Genomic DNA, 18,852 nt, shown 5'->3' with positions numbered 1-18,852 from the left:
TAAAGTAATCCTTTTATTAAATACATGTTGCCCCATTTTATCTGATTTTTGTTTTCATTAGTTTATCTTGATCTCAAAGAGGACCCCCCCCCCCCCCCACACACACACACCTGTTACAAATACAGCTGATTCAGATGAATAAATCAACTTTAAATTTACGTTCTTCCTGAAAAAAAGCTGGACCAACTGGCTCTAATCCTAACATCTACAGAATGATTCACAAAAGGAGCGAAACTGCTTTACAACAACCCTTACTGAACATCCATTCTGAGTCTACCGTAGAAAAATGGCAGATTTTGTACACAAACCCATAAGTCTAGTTATCCCTGACCTAGATAAATCACTAGATACACATAATGATTATACATTAAACTGGCACGCAGTTAATGATTTATTGGATCGTTCATGGTTGAAGCTGGGCTCATCCTGCTACTCCAAGTCCTCTATAATTTTCTGCTATCAGTTATTTCCAGTCACTTATTACTTAGAAACTCCACACCCACCATTCAGCGATGCCCAAACAAAGACTTTCAGAACATGGTGTTGGGTGGAAGAGTCTGACTTTTGTGATCTGTTTAGTTTCAAGACTTTTTACAATCTTCTGTTAGTTTTTACTTTTTTGCATAAAATAGGAAAAAAAAATATAGCATTTATTCTTTCCTGTATATTGTCTGTAGAATGATTATGTGTTTATTTTTCAAACCAAAAAGTCAAAAACAAGTTCCAGTTAGAGATATGATGAACACACCTGCACACATTAGGTTAAAACTTCCCACCAAACAAACAAAGTTGTTTATCTGATTTCTACTAGTTTATTGTTCATATGAATTATACTGTGTGTAATTAGCTTTACCAAAACTTAGAGAAAGCCTTCAGCTTTCTTTGCCTGTGTTTTTGCTTCTAACCATCCTAACATGGTGTCTACTCTTTGTTTTATTTTGTTTGGCTGCCATCTGAAACATGGAAATGTTCTGTTTGTTAGCACTGATGTGTAATTTATCCACTGGGATCATTTCAACCTTCACCTCTGCTTTGTTCAAATAAATGTTTGTGCTTTCCAACCTGCCAAATCACTGTGGCTTTAGAGCCACTGCTCCAGCCTCCTACTGTGAAACAAACATCATGGACCCGCAAGACATGAAAGTTCTAAGCAGCATTTTAGCTCATCTGCCAAAAGAAATACTCAGCAGAACTGATAAAAACAACAGTGGACTTGAGACGGTGTTGTTCTTTCAGTGCTGGTTCACCATTGTTTATGTCTCTTTGAGTGTGCAGGCCACTCCGTTCTTTATTGGACTGATGGTGCTTGAGCTGGCGGTGGGCGTGCTGAGGACGGGAGGCTCGGTGGCCACCATCAGCGATGGTCTTACCTCCATCTCTGCAGGAATGATCTCCAGGCTCCCCCTGTAAGTCCTACTATCCGATGAATAAATTATGGGTTGGATATTTTCAGGAGCAGAAGCTGCACTTGACACTGGATGAAAATCAAGGTACCAACCAAAATGTGGAAGGTTTTTGCAAGGTCCCTGTGAGGTCTAAAGACGTTTATTAAAGCGGCACTAAAGAGTTTCCGGTTTCTCCTTTCTACTGGTTGAAAGTGAAATTACTACTGTTGTTAACAACCCTACTGCAGCCTGCTGTAGCTAGCGTTAATATCGAGCTAGCACTAGCCTGAGCCTACTGACACTGAATAAACCACGAAGTAAAAAGGTCCACACTAAAAAAATATAGTATTACAAAAATATTATAAAATATGATTTCATAGCCTCCTTTATCTTTCTCAAATGAGTGTCGGCCGCGCCACTGTTGGGTTTAAGTCTTTGCTTCCCCTCCAAAGACATTACTCTCTTACCGAAAAAGCCAAATGCTTGCCTTTATATTAGCCATCGGCAGAGTAAACAGCTAACGGTCATAAAGCAGATTAAGAGCTCTACCTAGGGAACCTATCCGTTCCGCAAATCTGCTAAATGTGGTTTCTGGTCATAAGAGGGCTGCAGATTGCTACACAATCTGAAGTTGGTGCAATTTGTAGCTTAAAAACAACTGAAACCAACTTTAAAAGCAATCGCTTGAATTGTAAATGAACTCTTGTGTTGCGTTAATAGTACAATTTGTGTGACAGAGCATGATACATCATCAATGGTTTAAAACAGGGGTGGGGAACCCTGGTCCATCGAGGGCCGGTATCCAGCATACTTTAGTTTCAACCCTGCTTCAACACACCTGATATCAATCAGCAGGTGATTAGCAGGCTTCTGCAGAGCTTGATGAGCTGCTGAACAGGTGAATCAACCGCTGAATCAGAAGTGTTGGAGCAAAGACATGCAGGGTACCGGCCCTTGAGGACCAGGGTTCCCCACTCCTGTTTTAAAATGTACACAGATCTTCTCTAGTAAGGTTTTAATGGTTTATTACCTTGGTGTCTATGTGCCCTGGGGCCTGCACACAGTGGTGAGGCTTGATCTTTGAAACATCAAGCAGGACCTCCAACACTGTCATTCTTATTCAGTCCCCAAAAGCGGTGACACGATGAGGTGTGGTTTGTTACTGCTTTAAGAAAAAATAGCTGCCGCTGGCCATGCCCATCCATCCCCTGATTGGCTGCTTTGAGGTGGGGAGTTCTGATGAACAGGAAAGTCTCAGAAAAAAGTCGCTGCTCCTCTAGTGCCAACGTTGGCTTGTGACCACCCATAGGAAGGAAAACACAGAGCATGTCTCAGCTAGTAGAAGCTAACCATTAGCATTAGCAACTTCACAGTATGGAGCAACTTTTTGGAGTTTTGTGTTATTTGACGAGTCAAAACATCAATGTTGCATTTTTTTTATAAGAAAGATAAACAAATGAAAACAGTGGAAGAGTTATATTTCCAACCAGAGAAGGATGTTTGTATATCATGAGTATTAATGAGGAAGATTCAGTTTGGTTGTTTTCTACACCCTGAAACATGAGCGCCAGAGCTTTTGCTCACTTACAAGGTAATCATTCACGTTGGAGATGGCAGCATTTTTATAGAAAAATTATTAAACACTAAATAAAAATTGATAGACTGTTTTTATTTGCATCTGGATGTTTTATTGAGGCCGTATAGACCGATATGGCAATCCAAAAGGAAGCAAAAAGGAGATTAGCATACCATGTCCCCCTTATGTAAGTGCTTGAAAATTAAACTCAAATGTGAGGTGTTTGAAAGAAAAAGTAAGAACTTGTTATGAATCAGAGGACATTTCTTTGTCACGTGCTTGTTGTCATGAACCGTCACAGGTAGCTGATGTTGGGACAGGTGGGACACCCTGGACAAAACATAAATAAATAAATAAATAAATATATTGAATTCAGAATATTTTAATCCTGTAGAATTTAGCAGAAAAATATGTGAAGAATCTTGACCTATCTGATAAAGTTTTCACTTTAGGGAAAAGCGGATGTTATTATCTGGAGTCAGAAGATTTCCATCCAGTAATCGATAGCACATATTAACCACATGCGTAACGCATTTGTAGCCTACGTAAAACAAGAGCTTGTAATTGTTGCATCAGCTGTTGATAATGTTCAGTTTCCACTTGAAGCTGTGGTTAATGTGGTCAAGAGTTTGGTCATAAGATCCCATTCACAGATTTTTCTTTCTATAATCTGTTGAATGGAAAAGTGGAGCCGCTTTAATAAGCACACTCTTTTAATGTCAGAAATTCCTTTATATATTACTAAAGATGAAAAGGGTCCCATTTACCTTTCATCATTGAACTCATTTCATTAATACAGTTTTCTGTATTTGTCACACAGAAAAAAAGTTGTATTGTTTAAAGACGAGCTTTTTTTAATCATTTTCTTTATTTCCCTAATTTCTCGCTTAAGTCTGGATTAAGGTTTATGTCCCAAATCCCATTGCCTTTAAGCCTTGAGTTTACAATTTGGCTGTTTTCATAAATAAAATGCATGAAATCATGAGATTGAGATGCTGTATCATCCTGAAGACACATGACATGTTGAAGTAACTCTTACATGTGACTCCAAGTTTTCCTAATGACACAAAACTTTTTCATAATTTAGAAAATGTTGTGACAAAAAAGTTAAACAATTTTAGATAATGTTACACATGTTTAATCCTGCAGGAAACATGAACATGTAAATTTGGATGATAATTCTCATTAATTTAATCAATTTATTGGTAGGGTTGGACATTGTTTGAATTTGAACGATTCCAATTCTTTCTTTTGATTCTGGTTTCAATCGATTCCCGATTCCAAGTCTTTCAAGAGGCAGAATCCTAAATCGTTACATGTTTTAAATGAGCCAGCCAACCATAGGTCTTACTTGATGAAATAATCTGAACTTCAACATAAACTTTAATTCTCTGAGCAGTAACATCACCTTAATTTAGACTAACTCTCAGTGTGTTTGCTTCTGACCACGACCACAGGCTTCCTGCTCACAACCAACGTGTTGGATCGGATAAGGCCTCAAGGATGAGAGGCAAAATGTCTTCAACATAACTAGAATCATCCAGCTGTTTTTCAATTAAAACTCTCAGCATGATCATGTCCAAGATGACACCTACACCAACGTGCTGCAGCAGTGATTCAGTCAGAAGGGAAACTGAAACTTAAATGTAGCTGCTGTCAGTAACAATCTAGATTTAAAACGTTAAAACTCAACAGACTGTCACAAGTTCAAAAAAGCAAAAAACAAAACAAATAAATAAATAAATAAAAAATATATAATAATTCTCACAACTTTGCGTGTTGAGTTGATTTATGTATTTATTAATTTATTGTGGCCAGAACCTGGTGTTGTCCACCACAGAGAAAGGCTTATTTCACAGGTTATTTGCTCAGCCTTCTGACGGTCACGCTCACACAGAGGAGTGGTGGGGAGTGGCTTCATTTGACTGTTGATGCTCCGTGTGTGCTTTTATTTCTGCAGTGAGCAAAACTTGCCTCACTCCGTTGGTTCTTTAAAAACTTGTATTAAAGTAATTGGTGATATTGTTGCAAATATGTGGAGAAAGTCATAAGTAAAATGTGTTTTAAAAAGTTGCATTTAAAAATCTAAATAAATGAAAAGTTGCAGACCAGAAGTCACCCGATGGGTGAGTGATGGTAAGCTACTATGTAGCCACAGCGGCCCTGGGGCGGTCTGACAGAGGTGAGACTGCCATCGGCCCCCCTGACAACCAACACAGGCAAGTTGGGTGAAGTGTCTTGCCCAAGGACACAACAGCAGAATACCTCTCACAGGAGCTGGGATCGATCCATCAGTCCTCCGATCAGGAGGCAACCCGCTCTTCCTCCTGAGCTCCTGCTGATCAGTCTCTGGTCCTCTTCCGGGACACAGAGGAGTGTATAGGAAGACAGAGAGCTGTGAATAACAGAACAGAGAAATAATCACTTGTAACGACATGCTGCCAGAAGTTCTGGCTAAACTCTGTAAATTTAAACATAAAAGAAACATCTAAATAATTTATGGTGCTTGAAATGAAATCTACTTCATCCAAAGTGCACCCTCCCCCATTTTAAATGCTTCTGACAGCCTTGAACTTAGGTTTCTTTTCTGAAAAATTCTGACTTTACAATGTTAAAGAATATCCCAATTTAATGGTAATACATTTATGCATTTATTTATAGAACATGCCATAGATAACTATTAATAAAATTTCACCAAACTCCTCCACTTGAGGTAGGACCTCTCCCCCGAGTTGTTCACGAGTGAGGGTAGGAGGGATCGGGAGATCGACAGGCGGATTGGTTCGGCGTCTGCAGTGATGCGGACGCTGAGCCGATCTGTCATGGTGAAGAGGGAGCTGAGCCAGAAAGTCAGGCTCTCGATTTACCGGTCGATCTACGTCCCAATCCTCACCTATGTTCATGAGCTTTGGGTAATGACCGAAAGAACGAGATCGCGGATACAAGCGGCCGAAATGAGTTTCCTCCGTAGGGTGGCCGGGCTCAGCCTTAGAGATAGGGTGAGGAGCTCGGACATTCGGGAGGGACTCGGAGTAGAACCGCTGCTCCTCCATATCGAGAGGAGTCAGTTGAGGTGGTTTGGGCATCTGGTCAGGATGACTCCTGGACGCCTCCCCGGGGAGGTGTTTCGGGCATGTCCTGCCGGCAGAAGGCCCCCGGGTCGACCCAGGACACGTTGGAGAGGTTACATCTCCAATCTGGTCCGGGAACGCCTTGGGGTCCTGCCGGAGGAGCTGGTGGACAAGGCCGGGGAGAGGACGGCCTGGAGCTCCCTAATTGGGATGCTGCCCCCGCGACCCGGACCCGGATAAGCGGAGGAAGACGAAGACGAAAATTTCACCACTGGTATTGTGCTTTGCCTTTATTTTTGTTTATAGTAGATTACAAATAATGTTTTTAATTTTTTCGAGGTTATGGGCCATTTGCCTGTGCCACCCATGTCCAAATTTGTGCCCCTACTTGGCCACCCCAACAGAGATTTTCTAGACACTCCACTGATCGTATCCTCCTTAGTGCACTCCTTTTGAGGAGCAATCTTTTTGGGCTCTAGACTTTTCTACATTTCTACATTAGTCTAACTTTAAAGAAGAGACAAACATAAGAATTCTTGCGTGTCCTCTTGGTGAAAAGTGAATTAAAGAGTCTATGGACTGATTTACAGAAAGAGATGTAACTGTCCCCCTCTTTCCTTCAGGCTTCTGATGAGAGGGTGTGAGCTGTCGGCTTACATGTATGTGTGGGACCACTTCCGCCTGGTTGAGCTGCCCTGGGACTCAGCCTGGACTTGGTGGTTTGCCTTCTTAGGAGTGGACTTCTGCTACTACTGGGTTCACCGCTTCGCTCACGGTACGCAACCATCACACCCAATAGTCACAGGGAGTTCCTGATGGTTAGTTGTAGTTGATGTGTGGTTTTCTCCTTCACACAGACAGGTTGGTAGGGAGGTGGTGGCAGATGAGTTTAGTGCCCGCCCAGTAACTTGAGGGTTGCAGGTTCAAGTCCTGCTCAGGCTGTTGCAGTCATCGTGTCCTTTGGATCCTTTGAATATCACATGATCGGGCCTGATTTCCGACCACATGGTGATGAGAGTGTCCTTACTCATTACTATTTAACTCTTACTAATTTTGACAAAAAGAGCAGGATGAAGCCCAAACTTTAATCCCACCCTTTCTCTAATGATTTACTCTGTTTACTTTAACAACACTAATTATTTCTTACAACATTGTACCAGAGGTCTGTGTGCAAAATCAAAATCAGACAAAACCAAAATTGCATCATCTCATTTATCAGTAACACCCCCTCCATGAAAAAACAAATAATAAAATAAACAATTCTATTTTAATTTATACAATTTTTTTTTATTTCAAACCACTTTAGTTAATGTTAGGAGTTTATTATGAGCTTTATGCACTGTAAAAATTGTAATGATTCGTTAGTTACATCTTAAAGAGCAAGTCACTCCAAATCAACATTTTTTTGCTGATAAACTATATAAATGAGTGTCTGATCGTGCTGCAGACACGTGTAGTCAATAATTCGGCACTTTAGTGCATCTTAGTTAAAATTTAAATATTCTGCCTAAAACTGTCAGTGTTGCACCGTCATGTAAAAACTCAGCACTGCATTTGAATTAAAATCTGCTGTCGCTATTGGCTAAGAGGTACACTATGATGTTAGATGGTACATTATGATGTCACAATGTCGTGAATGTGTATTTGTTAGCGGCTCCACCCTCTGGGTCTGCTAGGCAACAGCATTTGTTGCATTTTTCAAACAGGAAGTGGGAGTTGAGTAAGCATCTGGTAGGTGGTGACTTGCTCTTTAAGTAATGACCCATAAAATGTGAGATTCCATAGCAAATATGAAATCAATTTGATGGATCTTTGAATATTACTTTAAACAGAAGATTGGAACTTTTTATTGCAGGGATTAGGTAACACTTTGTATTAACCCAGTCAAAAGAGAGAGAGAAACAAGTTTTAAAGTTTAAGAAGATTTATTTCTAAACAATTTAAAACAAGGCTAACTCTAAACACTCTGTGTGATGAATGGATCTAGGTGTGAATGAGGCAAGATGGATGTGTAATGTGGAATGTTGTTATCAGAACTCTCGTTTCCGGCAAAGCATTAGTTCTGTGTGGGAGAGAATGGTTTGCACTAAACTACAGTCGGAGTTTCAAACCACATTCAGACGCTATCTTGCTGCCCCACATACCCTTGGTGGAGACCTCCGTTGTAGATCCAGAATGCCAGGTCCTCGGACCCCCCTTTGGTACCGGAGCCGATGAAACCGCATACGGTACGACAGACTAGTCTTGGGATTGCCTCCAGGTAAGCGACAGGTGTTTGACAGCGTCGGCGGGATCCTGAAGGGTCAGTGAGTTCAGCTTTACTCTGAACTGCGTTGCATTCAGATGTAGCTTGCAGCAGGTTTTATTATCCAGCTTGTCAAGGTTCTTTGTGGTTAAAAAGTTACGAGTGGCCGGCTCGAAACTCTAGAACGTTTGAACTGAGTTAAGGGTGGCGTGGGAATTAGTTTTATAATTCAGATGTTTTGATTTGTGGTCGAATCAGAATTTGACAACAAAAATAAACACCGCACAGACCATGACACGCGTCAGAAAGGAAAGCTCTGATTGGAGAGACGAAAGGAATGTGTCATGTGATTTTAACATTACTTGTGATCGGAGTGTCTAGTGCTTCTGTACCAAGTTAATTCTTGTACAAAACTACTGATTACAGTATTATAATATCAAGTAATTAATATTCTCATTTCACAGATTGATTGACATTAGGCTTCACATGATTATTTGACTAACTGTCATTATTTAATTATTTATTAAAAAGAAGAGTAGAGTCTTCTGTCTTGGTCTTGAGCCGGAAAGGAAGTGAAACAGTTTAGAACGAGAGGCATGAGACCTTGAGAGATTAGGTTGTTGAGGGAGACTGTGTCTCCCCAGCTTGAGCAGAGCAGACCTGACCTTTAGGTCAGAAAACAGTTATTTCATTCTGCTACAAAACCATCCTGAGTTCTAGTCAGTCATGAGAATTTAAAGCATGCCATTTGATAAATATTTCATTCATAGGAAGATAATCATGTGATTATAATTCTTAAGGCTTTCTTCTGAAGTACAGTAGATTTAGGGTTTTGAGTTGGTTTAGCGTCCACGTTGAAAACAGTCACAACCTTTTCAAGTCCTTTTTTAAATGCTCAAAGTTTATTTTCTGCCTAATCTTTTACTCTACATGTGCTCGGCATGTTTCAAATGGTTCTTATCAAAATATGGCAAACAAGCTGCTTCTATGCCACGCTTCAAAGATTAGGGTTAGATTGTGAGTTTTCAGCGTCATGTTTGTGTTCTCAGGTCTTTGCCAATATAACTCTACTACCTACCAGCATCAAACCGCCTATCATTGCTTTCACACAGTCCAAACAACGACTACAAAGTTTGCTGATGATAAATGGCTCTAAAATGTTGATTTAGTTGCCTTCCCTGTGGAGAGGAGTCATGAACATGGCATTCGCATCATGTTTTCCTGGACACTGTAGAGGAAGCAATTATTTTTGAGTTACATCCAGCTGCTTCAGAGCTGTGCAGATGTGAGAGGCCTTGGTCTCTGGAGGACTGTGGTCTTAAGTCTGTGCTGTGTGAAGGGATGCCTTTGAATCGGCAACGTCCAGCGTTACACTGTGAAAAAGCAGAAAAATATACGTATGTATGTTTTTAAAGTAGCGGTTTAACATTTTCTTAAGAAGCATGTGCCAGATGCTCAGCTGCCACTCAGCAAACCCAATGAAAAGTACGTATTTGTGGCCCAGAGCAATGCTTTTGTGTGTCAGTGTCACATCAAGCTGCCTGCCGCCATCCAGGCCTCGTAGTTTTAAAGTCCACCACTGCCGTGTTGATGTTAGCATCTGGCTAGACCTAAGCTTTTAAAATGTGTGCAGCAGCTCGCCACGGACTGGCCGACATGTTTTTGAGGTGAGTGAGAGTATCTCTTATGGATGCTGGAGGTCTTTTTCGCCTCTCCTTTTTTGATTTGGCACACACTTGGAGACGGTTTCAGCGTCCAGTCATTGTGACACAATCGTCATGGCGATTTCCGCATGTGTGTAGGTTTTAGCTGAGGCACATTTCATATGAAACTATTCATTATCCCTAAACCACAAGTTCCTGCAGCAGGAAATGTGATCTAATGTTTTGGGAAGCTTTATTCATTACATATTATTGAGGAGCCCGGCCGGTTCTAAAAACAGTTCAGAGATAGCAAGATTATCAAACATAGCAGGAAAAATAGGTGATTTTTAATTTATATAGATAAAACATCAAATTATTGCGAACATGCTATTTTTTCAGATCCTCTCTATCTGTATGATTTTTTTGTGGAGTACAAATGACACTATTTGTCAAGAAAAATTAGAAAACATATGTGGTGGTGGGAGTCAAGCTATATATTCTAATTAAGACCTTCTTAGACGGATTTTGGCCGATTCCAACTTATCTCAAAGAACATCCATCCCTCCATTTTTGTCCTCTTATCCGGAGTCGGGTCATGGGGGCAGCAGCCTAAGCTGAGATGCCCAGACTTCCCTCTCCCCATCCACCTGGGCCAGTCCCCCCGGGGGAGTTCCAAGGCGTTCCCTGGCTAGTCAAGAAACATAGTCCCTTCAGCATGTCCTGGGTCTTCCCTTGGGTCTCCTCCCGTTTGGATGTGCTGGATAACCTCAGCAGGGAGGCATCGAGGAGGCATTCTAATCAGAAGCCCGAGCCACCTTAACTGCCTCCTCTCAATGAGGAGGAGCAGCGTATCTATTCCGAGCCACTTCAGGAAGACCGAGCTTCTCAACCTATCTCTAAGGAAGAGCCCAGAGACCCTGCAGAGAAAACTAATTTCCACCACTTGTATCCACAATCTTGTTCTTTTGCTCACTACCCAAAGCTCGTGACCACAGGTGAGGATAGGAACGTAGATCGACTGGTAAATCGAGAACTTCACCTTGCAGCTCAGCTCTCTCATCACCACAATAGACTGGCACAACACCCGCATCACTGCAGATGCAGCACTAATCTGCCTAATGATCTCGTGCTCCATCTTTCCCTCACTTGTCAAGACCCTGAGATACTTAAACCCGTTCACTTGAAGCAGGACCTCTTTCTTGACCTGGAGAAGGCATTCTACCCTCAAAAACAATAAATAACAAAAATAAACATGTTTTAGAAATTCTGATAAAGTAGAAAATTATGACCCTAGAATTAAAGTCTTTGTGTGGAAAGCATGATATTAGGTGTGTTTCCATTATTAGAACTTCAGGGTAATTTTACCAGAAATTCCCGGCATGTGTGTGTTCATGCTTCAGTGATCTGGCTGAAAGGACCACTTTCTTGGCCATTCTTAGGAACCAATGGAGTTCCTGAACAGGGGAAGGTAATTGAAATGGCCTGGCAGAGTCACTGAGCCGAACTTTTGGTTAACTCATCCTGATTGGTTGAAATTCAGTAGGAAGTGACATCATCAGACATCACGAAAACAAATGGCGTTTGTAAAATTAGAAGAGTGCTGGTGAAGCAGAATGGAAAGGAAAGAAAATAAGCAGCATTCATTCTGCTTTAAAACTCCCATTGCTGGTAAATGCAGTGAAAATACTTGCTAAAAGACAATTCACGGGGCATTGTTGTCTCATACAAAACAATGCTTCTTCTGGTCATTGAACGCCACATTTTATATCACAGAGCAGCTCTCCTTGTCCTCCGACTTGATTAGCCAAGCTTTGACAGAGTAAAAATGTATTGTTATTAATATTCGTGGACTTTTTTTGGGTGCTGATCAGTGACATCACTCATTGTCGAAGCAGCCGCTATACGCTGACGTCTTCTCCTGAAAGGAACGAGTTGTACGGAAACACAACAACTGAGAGGACCAATTTCAGGTCCCCCCCCACCCCCGCCCCACCCGCCCCCATCCCAAAAATCTCCCGGAAACACAGCTATTATTAACACTCATTAGGATGTTGAGTTTACAAACCAAGAGAAATGTTTGAATCTACAGTGCTGCTTGACACTGGTGCATTATTGGAAAAATACAGAAGACTGGCCGATTCCAATCTCCAGAGCATTTTCTGGTCCAACTCTGAAAAAACCCATATACTTGAGAATGATTTGTTCTGTTGTAACTTGTCTGACAATGCAGACAAATTGCACCCTTAATGTGGCCTAGTGAACTACCAAATTCTTGCTTTGCAAAGTTTGGTTTAGGAACGCTCTTTTGGAACCTCAGCGGCCCCTAGCAGCACTCTGGCGGGCCAATCACAGCTCTTTATATGGGTTTCAAATGGTAGTGCACTTGGATTGGTCCACAATGGTGGGCCAATCACAGTGCTCTATCCGCTTTGTGGGCCAATCGGGGCCCTCTATTCGTCTGGTGGGCAGAATGATGCGACAGATTGGAACAAGAGGGCGACAGCTTGTTTGGAACAGTTTTTACATCAGTTTTGGACTATTAGGACTTGGGCTTTATTGGAAGGAGCAGATAGATGCATTTAAGTCCTTTTATTTAGAAAAATGATGTATGTTTGCCTTCTTGAACAGCAGACTGCCCCGTTTTCCAACATCTGTTGCGGTGAGTACGTCACTTTGTTCATTGTCCAGTAGCATGCAGAGCTCGTTTGAAAGACAATGGTAGAACCCGCCTCACAATCGAAAACTGTCAATGGAGCGTTGCCAGACTTAATAATAAATTTATTTATTTAGTCTGGCTTGCTAGGCTACCCTTAATGATAAGTGTCTGCCATTTGAAGCAAATAATTACTTTTACATCATGTCCCACCGAGAAAAAAAAAAAATATATTTTTGTTTTAATTGCCTCCTTCTCCAGTCTGTTGGGTTGTTTTTACGGAACATTGTGGGGCCACTGATGCTGGGCAGTCTCAGCACTTACTCAGGACATATTATAAGCTTTTCCGCTTGTTACCAAAGGAAAAGCTGTCCTAAACCACAGGACTGCACCGGCACGATCCTCATTCCTCACTCTGGTCAGCTGACGACGTCTCTGTCAACCAAATTTTGACCTCCAGCTGCTCCCAGAGGAAAACTCAACCAAAAAGTTTCAACATGCAGGAGACTTTAGCCCCGTGAACTGAAATAGCCATGCGCAGCTAATGTTGTTTCGCTTTGAGAGTTGTTTTTACTTTATTCTGCTTTATCTATCATGATATTTTCTATCCAGTGTTCAGCAGCAGACTTTTTGCATGTTTTTTTCCTATTTTGAAGCACAAGAGCTATAAATCAAAAAATTGCACAATGAAGAGAAAACTACAATATGAAAGCTCATAAAAGGGCAAAGATACACTCTGGGCTTGGAAATCCAAGATTATATTACCTCATTATGAAACATCATTTTTAGTTTGACTAGTTTTATGGGTAATTTCATAGTTTTCCTCCCATGACCTCAACATTAAAGGATAGCTCAAAGATAATTAAGTGGAAAGGGCTTGGCAGTCATGTGCGCTGATGCCATCTATGCCGTGGAGACATTGCTGCTGGGGATTTCTGCTGCCAGACACAGATCTTAAAGATAACTGCAGATTGAGAAGGAAAACCAAACCGACCCAATCAGTTGGCCTTATTTTAATTTGGACCCTAATGAAATTCAGAATTCCTCCTTCATAGAAGCAACAGCAAAAGTCTGTGACAAGAGCTTATTTATGGCCTTTGCTACACACATGTCTGGAATCAGCGCAGACAAACAGCGATTGCGGTTAAAGTTGAGTCAAATCTGGAAATTCAGACAGTCTAATGACCTTTGTGCACACAAGGACTTGCATAAAGTGCCTTTTCATTCTGTCTTCTAATACAAATATTTGCATGAGTTCTTATCATTGGTTCATTTCCCAAAATCTATCTGGTATATTTGGTTGGGGCCTTTTCATAATAAACAACTTTATTACATTATTCGTGATTATATTTTACTTTCAGGAGAATCTAGATTCAAGTTTTCACTGTCTGACAGATCTGCCATTTGAAATAATAAGAGCCCCATGAACCCTCTCACCACAGGTTTATGTATTAACAGCCATCAAAGCCACCTTTTATAAATACATTAGTTCAGGAGTTCGATGACTGACACAAAAATAAAACAATTTTAACCCACTTCTCCACTCGTTCATCTCCACCGCAGGCCTCCTTCGTAACTAGATGTATTTTCAAACTTGTTTTTATTTTTTTAACCTGAACTGTCCCAGAACCAGATGGTTTTTGGTGCGCGGGAAGCCGACTAGCTTCGGATGTGGCTGTGTTGTTGACAGGCCTGCTGATTCTGTTTATTCTAACCTCTATCGCAAACACCACTAATGGCAGCTCTGCCTCGGAGCAGCATCTATATCAAGGAACACCAGCCAGGTTCAAGCTTTTAATCAACCACTCAGCTGTCTGGGCTTTGATTATATTTGAGGTAATGTACTTACACGGCAGTCGTCTCACCGCACTAACTGCAGCTGCTACACATATAGCCCCAACAAAACATCAGAGCATCTTTAGAAAGTGTAGAAATGGTATCATTATCTCCTCAAATGACCTTAAATGAGAGAAAAGAAAAAAAAAAGCTTTTAATTAGGTAAAAAGGTAGTTAACATTTTGGTAGTCTCTTTTTTATTACTGTAATGTCCTTAGAGTCAATCCTTTAACTTCAACACAAAGAAATACTTTAAAAATATTGCATTTTTTTGTATAATACCACTAATAATGAACTTTTGAAGTGACTTTGTGTATTTTTCCTGGTGATGGGGGCAGTACATACTTAAATCATTGTAAGCAAGCAGTGGTTTTGTCTTTGAGTAAGACCTTACCAACGGATGGCCAATAGGGTCACAAACCTTGGGAGCGCAAATTTCGAACAGGTACTTGGTCGTATCGTTCAACCTCCAGCAAAATGACAAAAACATCAGACTCCCCTTCATCACTGGCAATGATTGAAGATGTAAATGTGTAAAACAGCAACGTTTATGAATGGTAAATGCTTTGTAACTGTTTGTTACAAATCAGTAAATGCGTTTGTCCTCACGTGCTAAAGTAGAAAGAAACATGGTGTATAATATAGTGTCATCCAGAGACTTAAGCCTGGGGCACACAGAAGACAGATGCCACTTCCAGTGACTATAATGGCCTCTTTTTAAAATGACAGTGTGACGTGGCGCAGCGCATCTGTCTTCTGTGTGCTCTAGGCTTAAGACCCACATCCTATGTATTTTAGACTCGATTTTTATGGTTATATGTTACAAAGCCGACAATATTTTTTAACAACTGGGTATCATTTAATTAATTTCAACAACATTTTGATGGATGTTTCCAGAGATTAATGGTAAAAACTACACATTGTTACTTTAAATACAACTTCCCCACATTTCTTAGAATTTTCTTTGTTAATGTTTTCAGTTATGCACAGTGCATTCTTGCTTGCTTTAATGACACACAAGCAGTAAAATGTGCTATACTAAACTGCCAGTTAAAAGGTTGAAGTCACAAGTCTGAGACAGAAAAGGTTGCATATTGAGAGGGTGCTCGCTGCAGAACCGCAAAGGCGGAGCTGCACCAGAAGGTGGAGCTGCACCAGAGTCAGCCCCGCCCATTCACGCAAACAGCCTAGCCCACTGACTTCTTCTGTTTTCTTTATTTTTTTTTTCTATTTCATCGAAAACTAACCTGACCCACATGAATTACGGCTGTTACTAGTTTACAACTGTTAATGCTATGTTCTATGCTCCAATTAAGCAAGATAAATATAACTTGCTACATGACAAAGCCTGAATATATCCCAAAATGAAAAGGTTTCTTTCAGCGAATATCTGTCCATAGCCGCTCCAACAGAACTTGGGTAAACAAGCATTTATGGACAAGTTTTAGTGTGTTTTGGTAGTCCAGTGGCAAGAGCGTTAGTTTTAAGTTTTGCTTTCCCCTCAGCTGATGCTGGTTCGACTCTCGGTGGGGCCGGCAGCCAGCTGAAACATTTAATTTGTTTATATTTTAGTTGTAATGTTTATTTTCTGCAAAATATTTATGTCTCTAAAAGTTCTTTGAATTTGGTCGTTCCTAAACAGCATTTTAGTTGAAACTCTGCTCACAAATGGACTCACACTGGCTAAAACGAATAAATAAAATAAAAAAACACATTAGTCATAATATTTTCAACGGTATACCAATAAATGGTTAAAAACATAGTACTGGCAAGTGTAGCTAGAAAAGAAGAAAAAAGTTTGCACCGTTACCGGGAGGCGAACCTGCGCAAAACTACATGCCAAGCTGACTGTGCATACCAAGATGACTGTACAACCACTTCACCACCACATCAGGTACCAAGCTTGCGGCATCACATGTAATTGTGCCACCCAGTGTGTTTTTGTAGATGGGATGCATGGTTTTTCGGCGGTGTCTCAGTAGAAGTCATATCAGAAATAATTTGTCAGAAAATTCACAGAATATCCAGATTTGAGAACCAAGACCAGACCCGCTTCGGAGGAGAGGACCAAATTGAAGCTGAGATGGGAGGAAAATGTGTGACTGAGGCCAAAAATGGCTTTGGCGTATTTCTTATGAGGGAACGACAATATAACATGATAAAAAGTTCTAAAAGTTAGATTTTTAATTATATGGAACCTTTGCAAAAACGGTTCAATTAACCTCTCAACTCAGTCCTCAATCTTGCATTTTAGATGATATTAGCTATAACACCCTCTGGTTCCAGAATGCTATCAAGTCTGACAACTGGAAGGAATTGGACTGACTCTGATGGAATGGGCGAGGCTGACTCTGGTGCAGCTCCACCTTCTGGTGCAGCTCCGCCTTTGTGGTTCTGCAGCGAGCACCACTTCATATTTGGCTCTATGAGCTGCACCTATTTCATAACCCTAAAGCAGTGTTTGCAGTAATATGTACGTCAGCGATCAATCAATCAATCAATCAGTCAATCAAACTTTTATTTATATAGCACTTTCCATCATCATCAAGGGGACCCAAAGCATTGAGCACAGCACGAATAAAACATAGAAAACAAGACACCAGTAAAACAAGGATCAGAAAACAAGGTCAATAAAGGCGAACAGTAAAAGAAAACTATTAAAAACAAATAAAACCAGTAACCGAACAGATTAGGGGTATGCCAAGCGATAAAAACGAGTCTTCAAGCGACTTTTAAAAGCAGCCAATGATGGAGACAGCTTAATTTTAAGAGGTAACTTGTTCCAGAGGTACAGGGCTAGAAGAGAAAATGCCCTATCCCTACATGTCCTAGACCTGGAGCGAGGGACCGTAAGCAGGAACTGATCTGCAGAGTTCAGTGACGTTGAGGGTACATGCCTTTTTAACAGAACCATGATTGTGGTAGTCAGGGAAACGGGGCTTGGCTGGGGCTTGATGATGAGACCAGGTGTGCTGCATAAAGGCAGAGGAGGGTGAAGGATTGGGAGTCATGACAAATCCAGCCTTGATATCACAAAAGCATGGAGTATTCTTGGTGAAACATTAATGCAACACTGGATGGAAATAATTCTTGTGACATTGCAGAAGCTTATCGAATCTACGCCACAGCGATTGTGTGTCGTGATCAAAGCTAAAGACGGTCCAATGTAATATGTGTCACCTTCTTTTGGGACAGGTAGTGTATGATGAAAATGTCTTGAGTGGATAAGATGTCAGATTATTTTTGTTTAAATCTTTGTTACCCAGGTTTCTCTAGTTTTATTAAAGCAAAAAAAAAAAAAAAAAAACAGCAATAAGGTACATTGAGCTTTGGCCATAATGTTACGGACCTTCTGCACCCTTAAATGAGTGGCCATAGTGAGATATTTTTGATTTGCTCAGCCCACTACATCCTTTGTATCCATTTCTGGTCCACACCTTTCCCTTTTTACTGCTGCATACAGCTACAGCTGTTAAGACAAACAGATGTGCTCAGCACTCTTGCACTCTCCTCCAACCCTAAGGAGATATAGGAGATGTGGATATTTTTGTTTGAAAAGGAACTCCTCCTGACTTTGGAATGGGGGGATGGGGGCTAGAATGGCCCCTCCCTGGAGGCCAGGTCCCCATTAATCTTCCCTCTGACGGAAAGTTCCTGACTAGATTCATGCTGCAGAGCCGGCGAAGGAATTTGGGTCTCAGCTTGGTGTGCCGGTGGTACTGCGTGGTTCAGTCAGTATGTGGGAGTCTGACTCTGAGCAGCAGAAGAGAGGGAGTGAAATGCCTCATGGGGGGTAAAGATAACATCAGCGGTGATATATAGGTCTCCGTGTACCTACTCTGCTGTTTGTGTGTTGAAAACTGCTTGGTGAAAATGAAACTGGTGAAGTTCGCTCCAGACATCACAAAGAGATAATATCCACAGGGGCCTGAAGGCACACAGTTTAAACACAGTGTAGAAACAAAGGGTTGTTATGGTTATCTAGAGAGTTGCTGAGCTCAGCAAAGGCCAGAGTCCGGCTGTCTGCTGCCCTCGTGTGCTCCTCTGGCTCCACAGACAGACTTCCCTTTGTCAGCAGCGCTGATGGAAGAGCCGACTGCAGACATGTCTGATGAGAAGCTTCCTCCTGTTGGAGGGATGATGTGTAAATGTAATGGAGACAAGTGACAGAATATTACTGTAGGTGCAAATTTATTGTGTCATTATTATCCATCATTTTATATTTTTATGTCAGCAAAGTTAATGATGTGAGAAGAAAAGTTGTGCAATAATTTTTACTTTCATGCCCTACCCTGACAGTCCTGACCAGAGGTGTTGCTGACTCATTCAAGAATAACATTTATCTCTATATTTTCTCATTACCTGAATAAACTTGTTTGATTTTAGTTTAAAGTTACCATAGCTTCACACTCAGAATTCCACAGCAGATCATTTGAATTAATA

The 18,852-nt window shown here is 41.0% G+C and overlaps 1 protein-coding gene across 2 annotated transcripts in view; it reads left to right on the top strand.

The window, feature by feature from the left end:
- The window catches only part of agmo (alkylglycerol monooxygenase), a 99,350-nt gene that overhangs the window by 9,690 nt on the left and 70,808 nt on the right, over positions 1 to 18,852 (top strand). For both annotated transcript variants that reach the window (XM_070551008.1, XM_015949824.3), the window contains exons 2-3: positions 1,276 to 1,406; positions 6,656 to 6,807. In XM_070551008.1, the coding sequence (XP_070407109.1) occupies positions 1,276 to 1,406; positions 6,656 to 6,807 (283 nt within the window). The remainder of the gene's footprint in view (positions 1 to 1,275; positions 1,407 to 6,655; positions 6,808 to 18,852) is intronic.

This window comes from Nothobranchius furzeri, chromosome 5 (assembly GCF_043380555.1).
Source record: "Nothobranchius furzeri strain GRZ-AD chromosome 5, NfurGRZ-RIMD1, whole genome shotgun sequence".
Taxonomy (NCBI): Eukaryota; Metazoa; Chordata; class Actinopteri; order Cyprinodontiformes; family Nothobranchiidae; genus Nothobranchius; species Nothobranchius furzeri.
The sequence above is the reverse complement of the archived record's forward strand: the minus strand, read 5'-3'. Positions and strand labels throughout refer to the sequence as shown.